General features: G+C 40.8%; 1 protein-coding gene across 6 annotated transcripts in view; it reads left to right on the top strand.

Moving 5' to 3' along the window:
- Positions 1-559: 559 nt before the first annotated feature.
- CLCN4 (chloride voltage-gated channel 4) overlaps positions 560-24,023 on the top strand; it is a 39,146-nt gene continuing 15,682 nt past the window's right edge. The window contains exons 1-6 of one of the 6 annotated variants that reach the window (XM_019622319.2): positions 3,117-3,226; positions 10,276-10,364; positions 13,823-13,974; positions 14,318-14,417; positions 18,280-18,467; positions 23,518-23,640. In XM_019622319.2, the coding sequence (XP_019477864.1) occupies positions 13,831-13,974; positions 14,318-14,417; positions 18,280-18,467; positions 23,518-23,640 (555 nt within the window). In that variant the 5' untranslated portion in view covers positions 3,117-3,226; positions 10,276-10,364; positions 13,823-13,830. Of the gene's footprint in view, positions 616-683; positions 705-3,116; positions 3,227-6,185; positions 6,295-10,275; positions 10,365-13,822; positions 13,975-14,317; positions 14,418-17,356; positions 17,603-18,279; positions 18,468-23,517; positions 23,641-24,023 lie in introns of those variants that run through there. The other 5 variants (XM_019622308.2, XM_003203097.4, XM_010726648.3 and 2 more) reach the window with 5 other exon arrangements.

The raw sequence follows: 24,023 nt of genomic DNA, 5'->3' as shown, positions 1-24,023 counted from the left end.
AGTGAATGCTTTCAAATAAAAAAAAGAGGAAATCTGTGAATTCAGAGATTCTAGAGAGGTTACTGAAGACCTGAAATGGATGCAGAGCGTAAAGAATGACAGATATGTTTTCCTATGTGGTTACTACTTACAGTGAGTTGACACCTGTATCTAAAGCTCATGGTTGAATAATCCGAATTCCTGGGTGGCTCCTCTACCACACACTGAGTTGTCTTTTTTTTTTTTCCTAGCAGAATTTCTTACTTGGTGGATTTGTATTTGAAATAAGTTGATACTGTTATTCCTGTAGTATCTTAGTTTATGGCCAGTCCCTATCTTGAAACCACTCAAAAGAACACACATTAACATTTTTAGGCTGAATTTTACTGCTGCTTTCCACCTTAATATTTGTAGAAAGACCCTTTTTGTTGTTGTAGTTGCTCTCTACGACCCTGAGCTGCAGGAGCACAGTCAGAATGGAAGTACTGACATAGGACACCTTTCTCTGTGCAGTATTTGCAAGGCGTTAAGGGTATGACGGAGTTTAGGCTATTTTTAAAGTGGTCTGCTTGAAATAGTCATCTGGAATACCAAGTGTCTCGCTACCATCAGGATCAACTACAAAAGCTGTAATGGGTAGGTTGCTATGGATCTTCTGATATAAGAATTAAGTCTCGTATATATTTCTTGCTGTGATTCTTGTGAGTGCTTTGCAAAACTTCAAGGTAAGTGCTATATAAAAAGAGCAAATGTTTTTTTAGGAGTTAGATGAACTACGTGTTTTTTGTCCATTTTCAGCATGATGCAAAACTATGATTTGAATTGTGTTTTTAGGGAGGAGAGTGTTTTACTGCTTGTTTTGGATCCCATTTCTTTTCTAACAGTAGAGTCATAGGACTATGAGAATAAAAATATATTTACAGAGGGACTTCAGAAACTGCAAGCTAGCAAAAGGAAGTTTTGTTTGTTTGTTTGTTTGTTTGTTTGTTTGTTTCCAAAACAGCATATGAACACTTATTTCCCTTTTCCTGAGACTACTCACTAAGATTGGAAGAAAATACCAAAGCATGAAATTGATTTGGTTTTGGAATCTCCCTATGTATCAGCTAAGTGACTTGCTTGCACTTTGGAACATCTCAGCATTCTTGGAAATTAAAATCTTCTTGGAAATAGAATCTGGGTTATAGAATGACATATTCTATAGTAAGTTAGGTATTCTGTCCTTATGACAGCAAGACTATCCAAGTGGAAATATGCATTCAGCAAAAGACTCGGTGAGTTCACCTGAAGGAAGATGAGGAAAACTGGGAAGGGAATTTAGGAAAGTCTATCAAGGAAGAAAAAGGAGGCTATTTTGTGTCTAGGACATGGTATTTGTGTTATGTGTCTTATGACACAAAAGTTCCTAAATATTTATGGTTGCATCTGACTAATTCATTGCTGCTTGCTGTTTTCCCTATGCTCTCTCATAAAGTGATCATGGAAAATTGCAGATAAATTATCAAGGAAAAAAATTAAGTGCTAGTGTTTAACTTCCTCCACAGAATTCAACTGGCTTATTAATTTTGCTTCTAATGAGCACAAATAACAGACACTGGCAAGAAGTTAGGCCTTTCACTTTTCTCCACTTTCCTGATGTGATTATAGTAGATCTGCAGCTGTTAGTGATGCACGAACAATAGAGGAATGTGATCTGTGCTACTAAAGGGCATAATCAAATCTCTCTTCTAAAGGCATGCTCCTTGTTCCAGAAGGCTGTAGGAATTTCAGGTGAAGCAAGTGAAGTGCTCAGGTTTCATAATAAAATTGAAAATGTGGCTTCTGTTTGTGGAATCCATATGGGAAACAGGGAATTCAGGAACTTCCTCTGGTTTGCAGACAAGATCTGGTGGAGCTGTGGAGCCATTCTGAAAAGATTTTGTGCACTCTGGTACCAACTGACTTGCTTTGTTGGGCCGGGCTGTCTGCTTAGAGTATCCCCAAGGATTTGTCAAAACACACTGGGACAAAAAGACCTTCTGGAACTGTACTCCTCACCCTTTGAGGTGGAAACCATGCGTGTGTCTTCAGTTACTCATGGGTATTATCATGTGTGCCTGGACAAGGTCTTCCTCTGCCTACCTGTGCATCTGCCTGATAATACAAAACACACCCTTGAATGCCCTCAAGTGTACAGCAGTCTGTGCAGTGTTTGGATAAGGTGAACCAAGTTGCAAGGTACGTGTCCTGAAATAAGGTTTCATGCACGAGTGTTCGTATGCTGTCTTCTTGAATAGTAATAACCCTGCATTGCACAGCATGATCCTCATGAGGGGTGCAACATCTGTACCATCAACTTTCAACATTGTTATTTTGCTATAGAGCCTGAATACATTGCAGGGTATAATAATAGCAGAACAAAATGCAACAAAACAATGCTGACATATAATGCACGGTTGAGCAAAATGATAAAAGATAATCACTGCATTTGAATTAAACATTTTATGATGTTCTAGTGTTGAAATATTTGAGAGGAGGATTTAAGCCGAAGTTTTGAAGGAAAAAGAGGCTGGCATGGAAGAGGGGATCTTTCAAGCAGCAATGGTTTCCCTGATGAAAAGGCAGAAGGCTGAAAGTGGGGTGATTTAATGGGTGAGCAGGGTGGAGGTTGAAGGTAATGTTAGGGACTAAGCCTCTGGGGTCATTTTGCAAAGCTTGACTATGAAGGGTTAATAAATTTGCTAAGCATGAAATGGAGTGTGAGGATAGGGAAAAATGCAAGGGATGGTGGAATTTGTTTGTCTAACGTCCAGGCCACTGTGACTACATATTTCAAAAAGATGAAATAGGATAATTACAACACCTGGGTGCTGCTGGAGAGTGGGTAGGAATGCATCTTAATTTGTACACAGTCTATTCTTTTTCCTCATGAAAAATGTGTTTGTTACTGCTGTTGCAGCAGAATTCATGAACTCTCTATAAAGAAAAAAACAACCACTTCTCAGGTGAAGGGGAAAGAAAAGCACCAGGTATTGCAGTGCTCCAGAATAGGTAGGGAAGGATAAAGAAGCTTGCAGTGTAATCCTGCAGGATTACAGCTCGCTCTGTCTCTCTGCCCAGTCTCCTATCAGATATTCTATAGACGGAGGATGCAGTCACATGATTGTTACTGCTTCCTCCCCATGACATCAGTGCTTTGCAGCCATACCACTAAAGAAAGGATGCTTTCGAAATCTTTGGGACTGGGCTAAATGATGTTGAATTGCAGGTAAGCAACATTAATTCTTCAACAAATTAGCGTGCCAGATGTTTTGCGCTGCCATCCTGCAGCTCCGGCTCCGTGAAGGCAGAGTTGCTGCTAGAAATGAAGGCAGAACAGATTCTTTGCGAGCAGAGGGCTTGCAGCTGCAGAGGCTGCTTACTGCTGTGTGCTGCTCTTCCGGCTGACATCTCCAGCAGAAAGGCTGCCAGCTGGAGCCTTAAAGCCGAGGAAGGCCTTTTGTCCCTGCGTTTCGATATGGCACCTTCATGTGTCTGCTGAGCTCAGTTTGAGGGAGCAGCCATCATCATGTAGCCGTGCAGAGAGAGGAGGGAGCAGCAGCACTGTTTTCGTTGCATTGCAGTTTTGTGGCTTATTGCTGTGGGCTTTTTCTCACCCTAAAGGCTGCCTAAAGGAAGTTGGTGTAGAGAGAGATGTCTGAGCTTAAAAAGGATAGGAGGATTAACTTGCTTAGGGGGTTAGCAGATGTATTTGGGGAAAGAGGTTTTTCCTTCATTAATTTTTGCTGACGTGGTTTGCAAGTACACAGTCTGACAGGTTTCCTGCATGATCTGCTGTAGTATAGGATAGGTATCATTTGTCATCCAACATAAACTGGGAAAATAATACTCCAGAAAGGATATAGAAGATGACAAGCAGATTTTCAGCTCTTACACAAGCTGCTCAAAAGGCTGAAAAATCCCCTCTGAACGGATTTTTTGGACAGAGGTATTTCTGTGGCAAAGTCCAGAGTCTGTTTTCTTTTCCTACAATACAAATATATGAAGACACAAATTTGTAGTGGGTGGCTTTCATGACCTTTTTAAAAAAATTCCAGATGTATTTTTAAACGTATTTTGGCTTTTTATTTGCATTGTATTATTATTGTCCTTAATACAAATGGTAGAATGGTAGAAGCAAGAAGCTAAACTTGTGTTTGAATTCATACTAGTCAGAGAAGTAAAACTGTGCTTGTTTATTTTTGCATTAAGAATTCTGATGAATAAACGTGTGCTCTTGAAAGAGAACGGAGGATGACTCAGCTGCAACTCCATAGAGGATGGGCAGACAGGTGGCATGTCAGTCACAGCATGCAGAATGTTCTCTTATTCCTGAAAATACTCCTCTCTGTTCAAGTACTTTTTTTCCCCATCACTGAGAAATATAGAAGTGTGACATGTCTCAGGTCAAAGCCAAACACCTGGGGAGATTTTGCATCTCCAGTGTAGGCTGCACATCCTGGAGGGAGGTACATTCCAGTCTCAGGTAATAAGGCATGCGGTTGTGTCAGAAATATGGAAAACAAAGCGAACAGCAGTAGCAGTGAAACACTGGAACCAATGAAGACAGCAGTTTTTAGAAACAGAAAGCCTTTTTTATTATTTCTTCAAATAGAATCTTTGCTTTTTCAAGATCAAGCCTCAAAAGCAGTAGAAATACAAGCCTGTCTTTTGATGAGATAGAAGGCTGTATTCTGATGGCACCAGTGCTGAATTTCCTCTTTTAACTTGCTCTGAAGCATCAGAAGTGCTGGCTCAATTCTTGCTAGCATTAGGAGTGCACCAAGTTCGGTTCCTGCTCGCCATGCATGCAGGGACATGGCCCTTTGCCCTCATGAAGCACATAACCCCTCAGCTGCCACACACCAGTGTTACAGACATAATGTGTTTTGTTCACCACCCCTGATCATATCTGAGTGCTGTATGGAAATACGTATAAAGCAGTTGTTCTCCTGGGCTCCTGATTTGAGTCAAGGCTTTTTTGTGCAACAATGGACAAGGTATCAGTCTACACGCATGCTGGGGCAACTCTGAAATTGAAGGACTCAAGTCTTTTAACAGCTATTTTTTATAAAATGGCAACCCTGGAAATAGTACTGGTCGGAAGGCTGTGCTTGCCCAGGCATGTTGTGTTTCACTCAGGCACTGCTCCATCTGGCTTCTGGTAGTGCCCATCCCCTTGCCAAGGGAGGCAGCAGCCTGGGTCTTCTAAAGCAGGACTGGAGAGGGTCCCAGGGATGGTGTTGGATGGTCTGCGTGGAGCAAACAGGCAGGAAAACTGGGACAGGTAATAGATGAGGAGTCTACGCTTTTCTCAGCACATATACATACATACACAGAAGGTTCTGGGTTTGCTCAGATTTCTTCCTCTCTAGACCAGAAGAACCAACAATCACATATGACCTGCAGCTGATGCTAACAGAGGAAGGCTGGCAGGTTTCCTTCAGGTTGCTGTTCCTAAAGCACTTCTAACATGCTGCTCTCAAACATTATAACAAGGGCGGCTTTTCTCCATCTTGCAGGTGGAGGAACTTGGAGGTATGAAGTCACCGTTCTGTAAGCGCGCAGCCCACCAGCAGCAAACGCTGCCATACAAACCAGTGCCCTCTCAGAAAAACACAAACCTCCATCTGCATTGGAGTGACTCACTGCCTCCACTCAAATCACAAGAAGTGACATGGCAGAACACATTAATGGCTTTTCCACTGCAGGTTTACCAGCTTTATTTTAAGCTGAGAGCTTAAAAATGTTTTCAGTGAGAGGTTTATTTAATGCTGTTAAATGCACCATTTAAGGGAACGGCTTTTTAGGAGTAAAAATGCAGCTCTCTTCGAATATATATTTTTTCCTGGAAACCAATTTATTTCTGTTAATACTATCATTTTCTGACTGAGGAAACAAAGGGCAGTGCTGTAAACCAAACAAACTTCTTGGGACATCACCCACTGCTGAGGCAGGTTCTCTGCAGTCGGTTGCACAGGAAAGCATCCAGGTGAGTTCTGAATATTTCTGGAGAAGGAGATACTTCTTCAAAAAATCAAGGTATGCTGGGTTGTTGTGTGCAGGGCTCGTGGTGCTGGTGGGATGTCAGCAGAGGGACATCCTTTAATAAAGGTTTTTCAGCTTGGTTTGAGAAATTCAAACCACTTATGTTCCATAACAACACTTTGCTTGTGCCGTTTCTGCAGCCCCGACATCAATGCTAGCAACTACTGGGGGGACTGTTAAGGCTTGCTGGAAATAACAGAAGTATGTTCAGCAGTATTTCTCTTCACAATGGAGTCCATTTTGAGCGATGTGAGTGCAAACATTCCACTTGACATTTTCGGGAAAGAATTAGGTTCCCCCTAGCCCCCCTCCCTTCCTGACATAACTCAGCAGCTGAACTAATTTTGCTCAAATTTTCCAAGAAACTTTGAGTGGAGACCAGACACGTGATGTTTCATACCAAAGGAACTTGCCTCCAGAGGGAGACCTACTCTGGGAGGGAACTTGGTTGTGCTGGATGCTCAGGCCTCCAGTGCTGAGGATTAGTGCCATGGCCTAGAGGCTTCTCAGGAGGTTAAGAGCAGCAGGCCTAGCTCTGCTGTGGCTGCTACATCCCCTACCATAAGGGCGAGGTACCTCAGCTATTTGTTACAGCTCCCACCAGCTGTGGGACGCATGGGGTGCCCAGGCTTCCAAACAGGCCATGCTGCCCTGCACCCTGGGCCCCAGGCTTTGCGTCCCCTGTGCTCCAGGCCTGCTCCCATGTTGCTGCTGTGATCGTACCCTTAGCACGTGCAGTGGCTGAAGGCAGTGTTCGGAGACTGTGGTTCAGTCTGGAGGAGACTTTTGTGCTTCAGTTTTCCACCACTTATCCCAAATATTTTCCCCCCTCTGCCTCCCAGGCCCTCTCCCCTGTGATCTGCTGCCCTGTGCTTTCTGAGTTTGGCTGCGGCTTCATCGTTTTTTCCATAGAGGTTACTCAGGGTAAAGCCACGCACCCAAAATTGACTGTATGTAGCTTGCCCATGCTACCACAGCAGAAAGCTCCTTAATGTGTGGTGATGGGGCCATACAGTAACGTGCTGCAGTGTTTTAAATTTATGTTCCAGATATGGCAGTCTGCCTGTGTTTGTGCTGCGGGAGATGGCAGGGTTTCACAGCATGGTTTACTCATATACTGGGACCAAGCCATTAATCCTTGAACTGTAAGAAGGGGATTTGCCAATTTTATTATCCATTATCCATCTTTATTTTCCCAGTTTAACTGCTCTGTACTTTTTTTTTTTTTTAATTGGCACATTATGTTTCCAGAAAAGCCTGTGACTGAGTTCAGCATTTTCTTATTTTTCAAGGAGTCCTTGCTCTGATCCTAGGCCATTCCAGTGTTTTTTAAGCACCATTGTTAAGGCTCAATAAGGGTCAATAAAGGGATCACCTTGTTTAATCTGAGGCTCTCAAGGTGAATACCCTTATATCGCTCATGGATATTTTTCAGACTGAAGAAAACTGCACATTTAACTCACGGTTCAGCCTGCCTCTGAACCTCTTTTTTGTAAGATGCTATTAGGTGATGACTTACCTCCTTCTATGTCTTGTAGGATGTGCTGTTTCTAGGTCATCTTCTATGTGGCAGGGGATGGAGGTGGAATTGCATCTATCCCCCTTGGCATTTTTGGTTCCCAACTAAATAAAACTTGTGCTCTCACCACTCCCCAAAAGGCATATTTGCCCCTAGTAATCTTGCTGTACTTTTCTTTCATGTATTTCAAGGCAACTTCATAATGCCTGTACGTGCTGACACCCTGTTCTATCAAGCCTATTTTCTCCTGCCAGCCAATGCTGAAGGCCTTTGGTGTGACTGTGCTCTAATCTGGGACCCTTCTCCTGCATTGTGGGCCTCAGCCTCACCCTCTTATGGCTCTTTCTGAATGCTGACTTCTCCAGCTCACTCTGCTGGTGCAGTAATGACCTGCTGTCAGCATGGCACTCAGCTCTCCAGATGAGTTGCTTGTTCTCAGCAGGTCACACCGAGCAGTTCGTGGCAAGGAGTATGGCTGGCCATGAGGCTGGAGCACTATGCTAGGTTTCTTTGAGCACTCAATACTAGGAACTTTTAGTACTAAAATCAAGCACAGAAAGTGGCAATTCATCTATCATTCTATATGATTGTCAGCTGGTAAACGAGTAAGACTGCACTGTTCATAATCGGATCCTAAGAAAAATAAGTCCTGGAGATTTTCACATGCCCAGGAAAAATCACTCCAAACAAATACAGATTGGGAAACTTGCAGCAGGCATTTAGGGTTCTGCTTTCTCCTGCCAGCCTCTTGCCACATCCACTTCTTCATGCTACAGCAGAGGAGTCATTGACAGAGGTGTGCTTTGCTGTTTGCGCGGTTGTTTTTCACATAGCAAACTCCACGCTGCTACTTTTACAGCGTAAAACAGCATAAAGATGAAAGTATATAGGGGAACGTTCATCTGCTAGAAATACTGTACGTGTTGGAATAATTCAGTAACTGTGATCTGTTAAAAGTAACTTGAAACTTGTTAGAAATGCGTTTCAAAGTGTACTGGGTGTTGTGTCCAATTAAAACAGAAAACAGGATGAGGAGACTGTAGCACATCTAGTAGCAATAGGCAAGGGCCAGGACTTTTCCTTTGATGACTGTTCAGCTTGTTGTTTCCCATCAGTGTACTTTTCAGCTTCTTTGAACCATGGGATGTTTTGGACTGTGATTGCCATGTCAAGTGTATTTCAGATCAAATCAGGCACTTAATGTAATACCTACAATGTCAGTTCACTGAGACAGCTCCTCCTAGCTGTGGCTTTTACATTTAGTTCAGAGGTTGTCAGCATTTCTATTATAAATCTAATTTATCGCTTTTCTATAAAACGTAGCTCCAAGCTACTCTGTATTGTACAGCTAATTTGAATCACAAGATGAGTTTACTCACTGTGGGACCTGCAGAAAAAAAGCATGACCTTACATTATCACAGTACTACTGAAAAAATAAAAATAAAAATAAATTAAAAAAAGACTAAATATAACAGAATAGACTTATGCTTATAGTCTATATGGTACCTGTTGTGCTCCTGGACATGTCCCAGCCCAACAGCCAGCTCACTGTGGCTTCTGCAGACTGTCTGCAGTAATCCATGCATTGCTTTCTTTATATGGGATGTTTCAGAGATTACTTAAAAATTATCTGGTTTTATACCAATATCAAGTCCTATGGACTAATAGTTGAGCTGTACTTTTGATCCTTGCCTCCATCTCCTCTCATGCAACACTTCACAAGTTTATTGGTTCCAATAGATTTGTTTCTTCATACAGCTTTTATCAAGAATCAGTTTACAGTTGATAGAGCAGAATATTGATTAAAACTTCCAGTTGTAGATATATTAAGCTATTCAGTGATAAAAAGCTGAAGAAGATTCTTTCTGTGCTGAATTACAGGGAATGAAATGGCAGATGTGATTCAAGGTCAGTAAAGACAAAATGATGGGGGTAATGACCCTAAGATCCCACAGAATGATGGGTTTCTGCCTCTCGTGGAGTACATCTTGGAGTTACAGCAGATTGCTCAGGGAAAATTTTGCATGCATGTCCTAAGCAAAATGAATGCCAAAAATTATTAGAAAAGAATAGGGGACTAAGCAGGAAACATTTGCTGCTGCACAAATTGTTTCATCAGCATCTGGAAAAGTAGTTGAAAGGACAGCAACGACATCTGAGACATGGAACTACAAAGGGACAACTTGCATATCCAAGAGTCACTCAGTGAACACTTTTCCATGTATATAGGTTTTGTTGGAGTATCCAAATTTTTGGGTATTAGGAGTGGCTAAGAGTTGCATTTATTATTAATTCTGTATGCAGTGATATTGCAATGTTTCTTTCAAATTAATGAGGCAATAATGGCTACTTCTGATGTTTCTGTGATCTGTGAACAGAAACTGTCACTTACAGGGAACAATCTATCATCTCATAATAATGTAAATGTCTCAAATACGTGAGATAAGTTGCCTATGAATAGCGTTTATCTCTCATCAGCTACAAAAGGAGTTTAGATTCTAGTGTCCAGAGTCTAGTGCAGATTTGTGATGCTAGATGAGACAACACACATTCTGAGTATTTGTACTTTTGCTGTCATTAGAGTGGATTGCTACTGTGCACCTGACTACGGTCTAGGTTTGGATGACATTCATTTGCCCTTAACATTTGTGTATTAAATTAAAATATCCATAATTAAATTGTTAGCGTAATGCTGTAGTTTTGCTAGCAGGAATGGAAAGATCTCTGCAAGAACCTCTAGAGGACAAGTTAACCCATCCTGAAAGAAGCTTTGGAGACTGTTTCAGGTGCCTCAGAAAGGTGAGATAAATAATTGCCAATAAGGAGAAAGACAGTGGTACTTAATGGTGCCAGCACGTAAGAACTGTGGGATCTCTATGCAACTCAATTAAAAGTGTTGGAGCCCGAATAGGGTTTTGTCTAATCTGACATCACATCTCCGCATTCAAAAGCATGGCAGCTGGCATGGAGTTTCAGGCAGATAATCATCCATCTAGTTGCAATTTCTAGATTCTAGAACATTATCTAGAATTCAGAGTTTGTTTTCTGAGTCTCCTGTGGCCCTGCAGTCTCTAGCACTTCATTGTGTCCCTGGGCATGCTGCACAGCACTTATGTTTGGGATAGATTCAGGCTAAGATTGTAATTACTCACATACCTGTGGTCTGGCCTGGTATTATCCATCACAAAACCGTCACGTGCCAGGCATTGACAGCATACTTAAGAAGCTATTTTTTATGTGATATAACTAGCATATTGGGTAACTTTCTTGTAGCATTAAGGAGAACTTGCCAACTCTTTCAACACAATAGTTTCCAGACATTTTTTATAAAGCAGCAGGATTGCCTGGGTTCAGGCAAGCAGTCTGGACTGCGTGTCCCTTACAGGTACTTCTTCACGGTATAGGAAGAGTAGATCGAAGGAAATGATCTGTGTGCTACAAAATAATAGCACTGACTATTCTCTTCATTCCAGCTTCATTTCCATTTCAGCCCCCAGCCATGGTTTACAAGATGCTGAACCTGAGACCACTTGCAGCTTCAGCTCTTTGATGTCAGCTGCAGCATCCTACCTTCGGACTCTCATTTTCCTTACTAGTGCAGGAGCATGCTCTCATCTGCTTTGCTAAGTACTGCTATTTTCAACTGTCACTCCTCTTTTTAACCACTTCCATCTTGTGGCTTCTTATTTGTGCTCTGCAGCACCACATGGGACACCTGCTCTGCATTTGGCCACCTTCCCCAGACTGAAACTGCCCTGCTTGATTCTCCTGAAGGCAAGCATACTCAGTTTGCACACTTAAAAGGACTTCTACAGAGTTATAATGGTGATCTGCTGTTTGCTGTAAGATAATGTTTTTCTCAGCTGCTTGGACTGAGCGCATTGGCTGTGTAGTCCAAAGAAGTCCTCCTACTCAGTAGAGTGCAAAGAAATAGACACTGGTGGAGCTGAGTATTCATGCTTGTTATATCCCTGGAGTCAACACTGGGGCAAAAGATTAAATGGATAGGATTCAAAGAAAACAGTTGAAAAAGGGTAATGTGTGGAAAAAAAGGCAGTAAATAAAGCAGGCTGAGCTCAGCAGCAGAGTGCATGGATGTTTGATTTAAAGCTCATCTGCCATATTTTTCCCTGTTCTAATGACAGAATTGAGAGATTTCCTCACTGCTTCAAAGATCTGAATTCTGCACGTAAAATCACTGTCTCCATATCTGAAGGAGGAATGTAGATTGCAGTTTTTAGTGCTGCACTAGCTTCATCCATGCCTGCAAAAATTACTTGTGTGTCTGTCAAGGGATTACTGGCTCTGCAGAGTCAGTTCTGTAAGACTCAAAGTCTGCATTTGCCACTAGTTTTCTTGTATATTTTCTTGTGTGTGTGTTGTTTTTTCCCTTGTGAGGTGACAGTAGCCTAATAAACTGTTGCCGTTTTCCACTATTTTATTATTATTTTTATGTTTGCCTTTTCAGGTTGCAAATTGTAATACTCTCCAGGAGACCCTATTACCCAAACACTTATTTTAGGATGAATGACAGTATATCACTCTTTAGAGCAACACATTCTTCTCTGTCTCCAGAGGCAGCTTAGGTAGTTCTTACAGTCTAGACACCAAATTCATTTGGATGGATGAAATTAAGTTGGTTGAATCCTGTGTGCCAACAATACTTATTTAAAAGACTCTCTTGCTACTAATTCCTTATGTTGGGAATGGTGACAACCTTTTCTGTATCCTGATGTATCAGTAACTGCTTTGGGACTTGACCCTGTAAAGGAGGCAGTCCTTCTTGCGTATAGCCAAATGTTTCTGAGGTCTCTATGGGAAAGAGAGGTACAGTAGTTACAAGGTAACTTCATTCTGTGCTGATGAGTATCTCGTAGAATCACTAAGGTTGGAAAAGACCCTTTAAGATCAACGAGCCCAGTTGTAATTCCAGCCCCACCATACCCACTAACCACATCCCTCAGTGCCACATCCACACATTTCTTGAACACCTCCAGGCACAGTAAGTCCACCACTTTCCTGAGCAGCCTGTGCCACTGCCTCACCATTCTTTCTGAGAAGAATTTTTCCTAATATTCCATTACCTCCCATCCTATCACTGGAGATTACACACTACCTGGGAGAAGAGGCCAACCCTCACCTTGCTATAACCTCCTTTCCTTGCTATAATCTCACAGTAGAGCAATAACATCTTTGCTGAGCCTCCTCTTCTCCAGGCTGAACAATCAATCCCAATCAACTACTCCTCATAAGACTTGTGCTCCTTTGCAGAGAAGGGCTGTGTTGCCCTTCTCTGGACATACTCCAGGGTGTCAATGTCTTTCCTGTAGTGAGGGACCCAAAAATGAACACAGTACTGAAGGCACTTGGTCTTGTTGTACCTCATACATATGGCCTCAGCCCAGCAATCCAACCAACCCACATCCTTCTGTAGGGCCTTCCTACCCCCAGGCAGATCAACACTTCCTCCCATTTTGGTGTTGTCTGGGAACATACTGAGAATGCACCCAATCCCCTTGTCCAGTTTGTCAATAAAGATATTAAACAGGACAGGTCCCAATATTGACCCCTGAAGAACATTGCTCATGACCTGTCGCCATCTGGATTGAGCTCCATTCACCACCTCTCACTGTGTCAGTCATCCAGCCAGTCTTTTATTCAGTGAAGAGTACAACTGTCCAAGCTGTATGTTGCCACATTCTCCAGGATAATGCTATGGGAGACAGTGTCAACTATACCTTCCTGAAGTAGGTATAGTTTCTGAGGCTTCAGGACAATGGGCATGGATGGTTCTCTGCTTTCATTTCTGAAGCAGCCTGAAAACGCAGATGAATGATAAATGGTAAATTTTAGTGTATTATCATTTGTCTTCTGAGCTAGTAACTTCATCTTCTCCGTAACCTCACAGTGCAGGTAGGGCACTTCTTCCAGCATGTGATAAGCATTTAACTTTGCAGAAGAAGCAGAACCATCCTGGGTTTTGGGGCACTATTTGCAAAAAAAGGTGGTATTTCTACACTTGGGCACTACGCTTTTTTGTGTTGCTTTTTAAGAATTTGTCAAGCTCTTAAAGTGGTCTTCAGCAGTATACTTTTCCTAGTGATAATGCATAGACTTCATTAAGTGTCCACTAAAATTGCTGAGCCATGTTTTCTTGAGTTTGTGGTTTGTGGAAGGATTTTGGAAAACTTGAATCTGACATGTCTGGCAAAGCTGCATGAATTTACTGAAAAACTTGTTTTCCCCTCTATATACAGACCCTAATATGGTTAATGCAGGAGAAATGAATGGTTCTGGCAACCTGATGGATTTTCTGGATGAGCCTTTTCCTGATGTTGGGACTTATGAAGATTTCCACACTATTGACTGGCTGCGAGAGAAATCACGTGACACTGACCGCCACAGGAAGGTAATGGCAGCTGGATTTGGTGTGTCACAGACCCTGAGTTATGGCCATCTCAGTCGTGAGAAAAAGCAGCAGTTTTCCAATGCTCTTAATTCCTACTTTGCAGTATCATTTGCGGAGAACTTATAAAAATATAGGTTTGATATATCCTGAGTTTGTAAATGTGGAAGTGTTTTCTGCAATTTATAGCAGAGCATCTCTGAAGTATGTTTGGGACTGGAGGGAGTAGAGAGTAGAATTTTTAACCTACTTTTGAGTGGATTAATTTTTTTTTTGTTTTGCCATTATGCACTAAAGCTGTGCTAGCCTGAATCAAAAACACAACTCAATGTACATATTGTTTCAGATTACAAACAAAAGTAAGGAATCCATATGGGAATTCATCAAGAGTTTGCTGGATGCCTGGTCAGGATGGGTTGTAATGCTTCTCATAGGACTACTGGCAGGTATGTGTGTGTTACATTACTTTTTCCTGGAACCACCTCACCCAAATTTGCTGCAGTACTATTTGTTTCTCCCTTTACTTTGTTCTCTGTTCACTAATGTTTCAAGCTAAAAAAAATAGTTACGTATCCTTGCAGTTAGAATATTTAATAAAAGCACTCCTGTTGAGTGCTGACTTGGAAAAAACACCATTAATCTATAGAGAGATTTTCTTTGAAAATAAGTATGTAAGTACTTTACTCTCAATTGCACTTTCTGAGTCTTCAATTCAAACTAGCCAGTTTTATTGTAGATTTTTTTTCCCTGTCTTCACTTAACTGCATTCTGCAAGTAGATGTTGTCATGTGGGGAAAGAAAATGTTGGCCGTATACAGTCAAGAGGGAGCTTTGTAAATCATTATGTCCACTTGGTTATCTTTTTATATATGCATGAAGGGAAAATACAATTTCAAACTTAGTTCTGCATTTGCTTTCAAGCCAGACAGATATTACATTTCACAGCCTGTTTGAACTCAGATGGCAAATTCATTAATTGCTCGAATTGCTCTTGTCTTTTGCACGCAATAGCACATCTTCCAACGTGAAAAGCTCTACTTCTATTACGAAGTTGAAACAGCTATCATTTTTTTGTATTTTTCCAGTGATGTTAGGGTGCTCTGGTGTGACAGTGCTTGGTAGAATCACAATGCAAAGCTTCACAATTTCCAAGCAGTGTAAATCTCTTTTCTGCTATCTGCCAACTTAACACATTTATTGTAGCTGTTTAGGTGTTTTAGAAGTGCTGGGGAAGGTCTTGAGAAAACACTGATGAAGTGACATTTTGGCAAATGGTTCTGTTGTATACATGTTTCCACAGTAGTTTTGATGGGTGAATGAGATGGGAAGAAAGAAAAAGTGCAAGGTTTGTTTCAGTTCCAGTTCACAATGAAAGCTCGTTCCGGCAGCCGCAAGGTTATTGAAACCCAGAACTGATAACCTCCATTAAAGCTCTAACGCTCATACAGGTCAAGGGTAAGCTGGAACTGAGGTGCATTAACTTCTGCAAACTTTGTGATGACACAAGTGCAGAACAGTACGTTTTACCACAAAGAGTAGAGATTAGTCTGTTTTTAAATTGTTTTTTTAATTGTTTTTTAATTGACTTGTGAATCAGCAAGAGAAAAAATTATCTGCGTGTTCATGATCCAGGCTGTAGACTTTGTCTGCTCTTGGAATGATACATGTACTCTGTGCCTGTCAAAGATGAAGCCTTGGCTCAGCTGCATGGCTGTGGGGCAGCTCTTGGGCAGCTGAATTGAGGAATTGCCAAGGGCAAGAACAGGGGATGGTGAGGAGGGGGAAAGCAGCAGCAGTATTATCCAGGGCATGAGGGGACTGTGCCCCTGCCACAGCCTTGGTGGGGACAGAGGCCAGCAAGGTGGGACTTTTGGGGAAGGGGATGGCAGGAGCCTCCACGTATTTCCAAAGGCACTTGGAAAAGTTATTCAGGCCCAGGAGTTTAAAGTTAGCTTAAATTTTTCATTCCAGGTGGAGGATGTATAGACCAGGGGACCAAATTCAGTTCCTTTGATGGAAAAATATGGAAATAAACATATGCTATATTGCAGTTTTGCAGTGACATGTCTAGACAGCAATGTTAAGATGTCTAGCTTTACAGTTAAAGGATTGACTTTCTGGGTTGCTGAGCACTCTGCAACTTCCATTAATTTCACTTGAAGTTGCAAAGATTTAGAACTTGGATAAAATCTAGTTCTGGTCACTGGGCTTATTAATCAGTAACTATTGTACTATTATCCTGCAGGCACTGGTCTTTTCCTCTTGTGATTTTCTCTGTAAAATATGCGTAGTAAATCACAGCATTTTCCTCTTTATGTGGATTCCATGTAGCAAAAGGGATTACTTCAGTATATAATTACGCACATTTTCTTAGAGGCACAGAGGTGCATGGAAGCTTGTGTTAGAGAACTGAATGTTATTTTCCTACTCTGTTATTCACTTGATTAGGGGAAAAACATTCAAAAGCTTCCTTCATTTGCACCTTCTACTAGGTAGCATTAATATTAAATTGTTTGATTATGGATTATATGAATTACAAAGATTGGAGTGACAATAGAGAATGATAAATGTCCACCAACAGATGTAAGAGGCACAGCATTGGGTGCTTATGCTCAAGGGCTGAGAATTCTTTGTGCTATTTCCTGAAAGTTTCAGAAAATTGGAGAAGAATTTAGAGTTTACTTTATCCCAGAGTTATGCATGCTGATGTTATAACATGATGGTTTCTACTCGTCTAAAAACGTATTTCATCATTTCCAAAGAAATATGGGGAAATGGAAAGAGAGTACAAGAGAAAGCCAAGGCCAACAAAGAAAATCACTGTTACAGGCATCACAACTCCTGCAGCCTGTTTGTGGTCTTGTCTGGTATGTGATGAGAAGTAAAGGCCTTAAGTAAAGGCCAAGAGAGGTTCAGGTTGGATATTAGGAAAAATTCTTCTCAGAAAGAGTGGTGAGGCAGTGGCACAGGCTGCCCAGAGAGGTGGTGGAGTCACTGTCCCTGGAGGTGTTCAAGAAACATGTGGATGTGGCACTGAAGGATTTGGTTAGTGGGTGCAGTGTGATGGGTTGGTGATTGGACTAAATGATCTTAGAGGACTTTTCCAACCTTAGTGATTCTATGATTCTGTGTATAGTTCCTCATACTCTTCTGTTACAACAAAAATTCTACACTGCTAATGTAGTTGAGTTTGCCTGGTGACAGGTACTCTTCCTAAGACGCTGAGAAAATATGCTCATGTATAAAGCCCTGTGGATGTCATTATTTTTGGTTCTATGAATAAAAAGCAGGTTGTGCATGCCTGAATTATTTAAATTTTATTATTCTTGTTATTATTTTCTTCTTATTTCACAGAAATAAAAAGCAGAAACTTTATTTACAGGTCAAATGAACTAACTCCTAAGGGAAAAAAAAGAGCAAGCCCTCCACACCTCCTCCTTCAGCTGATTGGATACTTAGCAGGAACCGGAAAAATAAAAGTGTTGAAACTATAAAGACGATCCATTACCTTTTCCAAAATATTTTAATATCGCTGAAATTCACCGACAAAATACACTGGAAAAGCAATGTTTCCCTTGGGGTCACACCACGTGAAATTTACGCGTCTTCTGTCCACTGGATGTCGCTGTAGGTCCGTGGAGTTACTGGGAGAAAACTTAAATAGGGTTTACGTCCACAAAGAGAGAATTTAAAGAGTAATTTTAATCTATGCGTTCGGATTGGTAATGAATGTAGACATCAAGAGTCTGATTCCATTAAGTTCATAAGTCAAAATTTGGCATCCGTACTGTTTTTGCACTGAAACCATCCTTTAAAAGGTTGCTGTCTTGGGACAAGAAAGACTAGAGGAAAGCAGCAGTGTCCTCCTCCTATCCGCCCCTGAAATGCAGTGTGGCTTGGGCCCTGTGGCCTAGTCCTTATACACGGCCCTGCTGACCTCCATCAGATGGTATGCCTGCCTGGCACAGGCTGCAGGAACAGGCCCAGCATTACTTAGGCCTTCCCTCTTTGTCAATTAGCCAGCATGAAAATAACAGTATTTTTAAAAAAAATGGTTTAGGAGAGAATGCTGATAGATCAAACATGTTGGTATGGCTGTTTCTTTGCAGTTCTCACACCGTTTCTTCCACTTCTTTGGTATGTCCATGCATTCCAACCTGAGCAATTGTATGATTCTATGATTCTATGATATATTGCAGCTTCTTCCCCAGATGATGTATTTTTGCTTTTATTATAAACAGATGTATTTACATCACGGCTTGGTATTTTTTGATGCCACATCTCCTTTTCATGCATTTCCTTTTTCAGGCACGTTAGCTGGAGTGATAGATTTAGCTGTGGATTGGATGACAGACCTAAAGGAAGGTGTCTGCCTGTCTGCATTCTGGTACAGCCACGAGCAGTGCTGCTGGACGTCTAATGAAACGACCTTTGATGACAGAGACAAATGTCCCCAGTGGCAGAAATGGTCTGAACTTCTTGTAAACCAGTCAGAGGTATGGGAGACCTGATTGGGGTGGGGTCAAGGAAGCCAGGGAACGCCTCTTTTTCATACTTGCTGATGCTCTTTCCAGGTAGATTCTCTGAAAGAGAAAACTTTATGAATGGAAATTGATGCGTTTGTTTGGTTGGTTGATGGGTGCTGTTGTTGTTTTGTTGTTGTTATTGTTTGTTTGTTTTTGAAGACATTACCACAAGCAATATCTGCATAATTGAGGATAGGCCCCATTGTTATAATACCATCTGTGATGGAAACTGGAAAATCTCTCTCTCTCTTTTTTTTCTATCCTTTTTTTTTTTCTTTCTTTTTTTTTTTAATTGTAGTTTTTTTTTTCAGTACAAGTGATAATGTTTCAAGGCAGAATGTGTGGAAGTTTTGAATTTTAAGACATCTATGGTAGTCTTCCTTAACCCCTTGTGGCAGACGGTACTTTCATGGTATTTTGTTTCCACCTCAGATATTCAATGTATTGAATAATATCAATTCCTTCAAAACTCAAATTATTGTATTGAAAAACATTCCCCATTTTTACAGGTGACTTGGAGGCAAAATTGAATATGACAATGGGTAGGTGAGATGGATGTGTCATTGGAAAGAAAGGGCTTATGTGACATCAAAGTCCCTAACAGAACTTTTGGTTTGTTTTTAAATAAATGGTAATGGAGTTTAGGCAATAATAAAGGAAGGAAAATACATACTTTTATGGCATAAATCTTCTGCAGCCAGGCAACTGAAAATAGGTGACTTGGAGACATTGTCTCAGATCTTCCTCCAGTGTGGAGATGGTCCGACCCTGCAGAAAATGTTTGAAGGCACCTTCATTGCTGTACAAGATTCTCATTCATGTTCACTTCAGTGCCGCTTTAAGTCTGTAGTTCAAGTAATACTAGATGAGAGTGTCTGTCAATATGTACAACCCAATTTTCCCTACTTCTAATTAACTGTAGTGAAGGTAGTGGGGGTGCTTACTGTTCCTGAACATTCCCACCACTTAATCACAGGCAGAAATCTCTCTGTACAGCTTCCAGTCTACAATGCCAAACTTGCCTTTGCCAGAGGTTTTCTAGGCTTGCACAGTTCTTCACAAACAGATGGTTCAGATGGGTGTATCTTTGTAACAGTGAAGAAATATTACCGTGGTATAAGGTTGCAGGACTGGGGACAGGGTTGTAATTTAAGTGAACAAAAAATGTGGCAAATCAAAAAAGGGTAGAATGTTACAATTGTTATGGGATTTAGAAATCCTGTGCATGTGTTTGACATGCTGTTACTCTGAGAACCTGGAATATTTAAACAGAGCATTTCCTTGAGAAAATTTATTGCTTTCACCTGCTGCACAATCTTAGCCATCATGACTGTTGTATGTCGTGGCTTATAAGAAAAGTATCATCTAGGTGGACAATGTAAAATTTAGCTCATTTATATCCAAACTGGGCTTATGACCTCCTAGTATCATGTCACTGTGGGAAAAAAGGGTTCTTTCTTAGTTCTAGTCTTATTCTCACAGCAAAGTAGGCTCTAAGATCCATAGTTTTCTGGCTGCCATGACCCAGTGGAGGCTGCAATATTAATAAGAAGTATCTATTACTATTATATACAAATCCATGGCAAAGATCTGTAATACTCCAACAGAAATGTGGATTTGGCAAGTAAAAATTATGTTCTATTGCAAAAGGTTTATGATGTGGGCAAGTTCTACATGATTCCTACATGATTCCTCTAAGAGGAATCATAATATACTGAATGATATTAAGTTTCAGGATTATTGTTATTGTTATTATTGAACGTGGCTGTATTGCTTGAATTGGTATTCTACAGTTGGGTAGCTGCTCTGTAGAACAGCAGTGCACAGGAGAACTAATTTAGATTACATTCCAGACAAAAAGTTCTCAGGGCAATTTCTCCAAGGGTACTCTATCAGATGTGTCTACTTTTTTATGCGTGACTGTGACTCTTTCTCATCATAGCCAACTAAATTTGACATTTTGAGGACTAAGATTTAGACTACTTCTTCCTTGTGGTTTTTCTGATTTATGACTGATAAACCCTCTACGTATGCTCTCACTGATAATTGTGACATTTCCTATAGCATCTCTTGAAAAAATGATTTAATTCTAGTCCTATTAAATGAGCCTAAAGCGGTCTTGATGTAAATTGTTATGGAAAACATAATAGTGCATCAGAAACATCCCAGGCTATTTTTTTTCCCCTAATCGCTATTTTGTAGACCAACAGTGTTCTTCAACCCTCTGGTTATGAATTGCTTCCAAAAAGCACGTAAAGAGTGTTGTAATACAAGAGAGTTTCAAAAACTCAAATCCACTGAATCTATGGATGTTTAACATTACATAAGATGCCACCCAATTCAGCTAGATCTCTAGCCAACATCTGGTGCCTCAGAGCTTCTGCAGATCCGGCTTGGCCCTTCAACTACACTGGAGCTGAGGGCCCTATATTCTAACACTTACTTCATGTCTACCCAAGCTAGAGGGAAGGACCACATGTCTTCCATGGCTCGTGATACTGGATCTGGATATGGCTTGTAACACAATCACTGGATGGTTGAGATTGGAAGGGACCTCTGGAGATAATGTGGTGTAGGCCTGCTCAAGCAGAGCCACCTACAGCAGGTTGCCTAGGACTATGCCCAACCTGCTGGATCTCCTGTCATGAAGGTTGCAAGCAAAGGAAGCCTCTCTATATCTTGGACCCATTTCCCAACTTTGCAGCCTTGAATCTTAAGGATGCATATTGCTATAAAGTCCATAGGAGGAAGTCTGCAAGCTATGACATCTCCATTTGAGTCAGAATAGAGCTCTTTGCCTCTATGAAAACAAGTATTGTTTAGCATAGCAATGGATGGCATCCTGAGGGATGTGTTTTATTTCAAAATTTTAAATTTGTGAGAATAGTTTTCAATTATGTTCAATTTGTACCTAATCAGGACTGAAATCAGATCTGAAATGTTGCTAGATAGTTGTAAACTAAAATATAAAGTTTTACTCCATTCCACTGCTTGCTTCATCACTATTGCTGCCAGAGGGAGTCCTCAGAGCCACTGCTGGAAAAGATGTTAGCAAGATCATCTCCACTGATGAGCTTTTTCAGTCTCTGATTCCAGTATAGATGTTTTCTGGTTCAACGCATATAATGAATGAGAAATGACCCATTTGCTATACTGAGTTACTACTACTTCACTTCCCAAAGGATTTATTATTTTTAATCATTAGAAACTGCTGCAATTGGATCTGTAGGAAAACAGATATCTGGAAAATATAACAGTGAGGGTTGTCCTTAGGGATAAGACTGAACTGGCCACGTAGAATCTTGTGAGGTCTTGCCACAATGCAGTAGGTGTATGTGTGACCGCAATAATGAGCTGATATAATTTTCATCCCATTTCTCAGATGTGAAAGAAGCGGAAGTAAGAAGAAATGAAGTTAGTTAGACTAAAGTGAATTTAGAATCAGAATTGCAGCTTTATGTCAGTGTTGTAGGGCCACATTTTTGTGATGGCATAAGTCTTTGGAGCTAAGCCAGGTTCACAGTATTTTGTCCTGGGACAACATATCCAGAGTTTTCTTTGGAGGAAGAGTAAATATTGCCATAGCTGTTTGTAATTGAAAGCACTAAGAGAAAACAGTCATGAAGAAACAAGGCTGTCTTCAGCTGCAGCAACATACATCCATGATTACTATAGACAGATGTCAATCACTATAAGTGTCAGATCCATGACTTCTAGGTTCTCAGGGCACTGCAGGATGGTATTGTACTGTTTTTATTAGCAAGGCCAACTGCTAATGTCAGCAAGCATAAGAGGAACTTAACAAATGCCCTTCTTTCAAATATATCCACAAGGTTAAGGGCAGTGGTTTCCTTGCTGTTTTTTCAATTGAGTAGAGATCAGGAAAATGAGGCTTAGCAAGGATTTGTGTTGTTAAGGGTTGATTTCTTTCAAGCTTGCAAACAGAGACGCTTCACCGTGTTGGGTTTTTTTTTTAATGACTGGAAACTGGGTCTGGTCAACTCAATTAACAGGAGACACGATACAACTGATTAAAGCCTGTTTTCCTACTTGATTTACCGCAACGTTGATATCCACACTGCTGTCCTGCAAGAGCAGAGAAAAGCGCCTTGATGTTCCTCAGCAGCTGGGCTTGCATCCGGTAGGAAGAGTTCACTGAGAGGTGAAGAATTCATACCAGTTCATGCACGGAGTTTCATCTTGTTTTTTGTTCTGTAGCGTCATGTTGCTTTGACATGTTGCTTGAGATTGTTTGAAAAATAAAGCTCCTTGCATCAGTCCAGTTTCTTCAGCTAAGTTCTCTTTTGTCTGTGTAGGTGAGGTTTTTGAAATTTATCTAATAATTATGCTTGTTAAGAGGGAGGAGTAGTTTAAGACAACCTTGAACAACGATTTTGACTTGGTTATTGAGAATGGCAGAAAACTTGAAGGTCACTGCTAACTATGCTTTCACTATGGTCCTGAACAGTCAACCACAGCTCATGATCACTACTGTTTCCATTCTATCAGTAAAGTAAATATGTTTAGTTTGCAGATGGCTTTAATTAATGACTGGAATACTTTTAAAATATCAAGGATATGTGATATGTTAGGGTGGTGTCTGTCAAGATACTGTGTTTTCAAATGATTTTCACTATGTCATAGATGGTATCATATAGAAAGAAAGGATTTATTTATGCTTTCACCCTTCTACTCTGTGAACTGAACTGGCCACTAATATACACAGCGATAAAGTTTGAAAAGATCAGCATTTGTATGGAGAGCTGCTCTTTAAATACCCTTTATGTCCTTCACAAACTGACTGAATGGATTAGGTTAGATATATATATAAGTGTGCTGCTTCTTCGCATGGGTAGCAAATTTTTTTGGAGCATATGAGCCCATCTGTCCTTCCTGATAGAAAGCAGCAACTAGCATCTAAATGAAAAGACCAGGCTTCATGCCATCCTCATTTCTAGAAGAAACATGGGACTTACTATCCTGTCTTTTCTAACAATGTTTATTTCTGTTATTTTTCTAGGGTGCAAGTGCTTACATTCTAAACTACTTTCTATACATTCTATGGGCTCTGTGTTTTGCTTTCCTGGCAGTTTCCCTGGTCAGGGTGTTTGCTCCCTATGCCTGCGGCTCTGGAATCCCAGAGGTGAGTTTCTCTTTACAGATGAATATCTAAAAACCGAGCCAAAGAAAAGATCATTTGCTGCCTTTTCTTCTTCCAGAACTGTACTATGAGGCAGCATAGCTATAAACCTCATGTGTCTTCATTCCTTTGTCTAACCTGTGTTCATGGTAACAATCAGAATTTTACGTAGTAGAAAATGTTCAAATGCCACTTGTGACTTGTTAACCTCTGGCAGTGAAGAAGAATGTATATTGAATTAAAAATCGACAGCTCCCTGTCATCAGTTTATGAAGTCCAACTTTTTGTGGCTAAGGCATATACTCACTAAGAGACTATACAGTGTTTTCCTTGGATGAAAGTACTTGGGCCGGGTATAAACTGCAGAAATTTTTAGGTAATACTTT

Source organism: Meleagris gallopavo, chromosome 1, assembly GCF_000146605.3.
Source record: "Meleagris gallopavo isolate NT-WF06-2002-E0010 breed Aviagen turkey brand Nicholas breeding stock chromosome 1, Turkey_5.1, whole genome shotgun sequence".
Classification (NCBI taxonomy): domain Eukaryota; kingdom Metazoa; phylum Chordata; class Aves; order Galliformes; family Phasianidae; genus Meleagris; species Meleagris gallopavo.
This window is presented reverse-complemented; position numbering and strand designations above follow the sequence as displayed.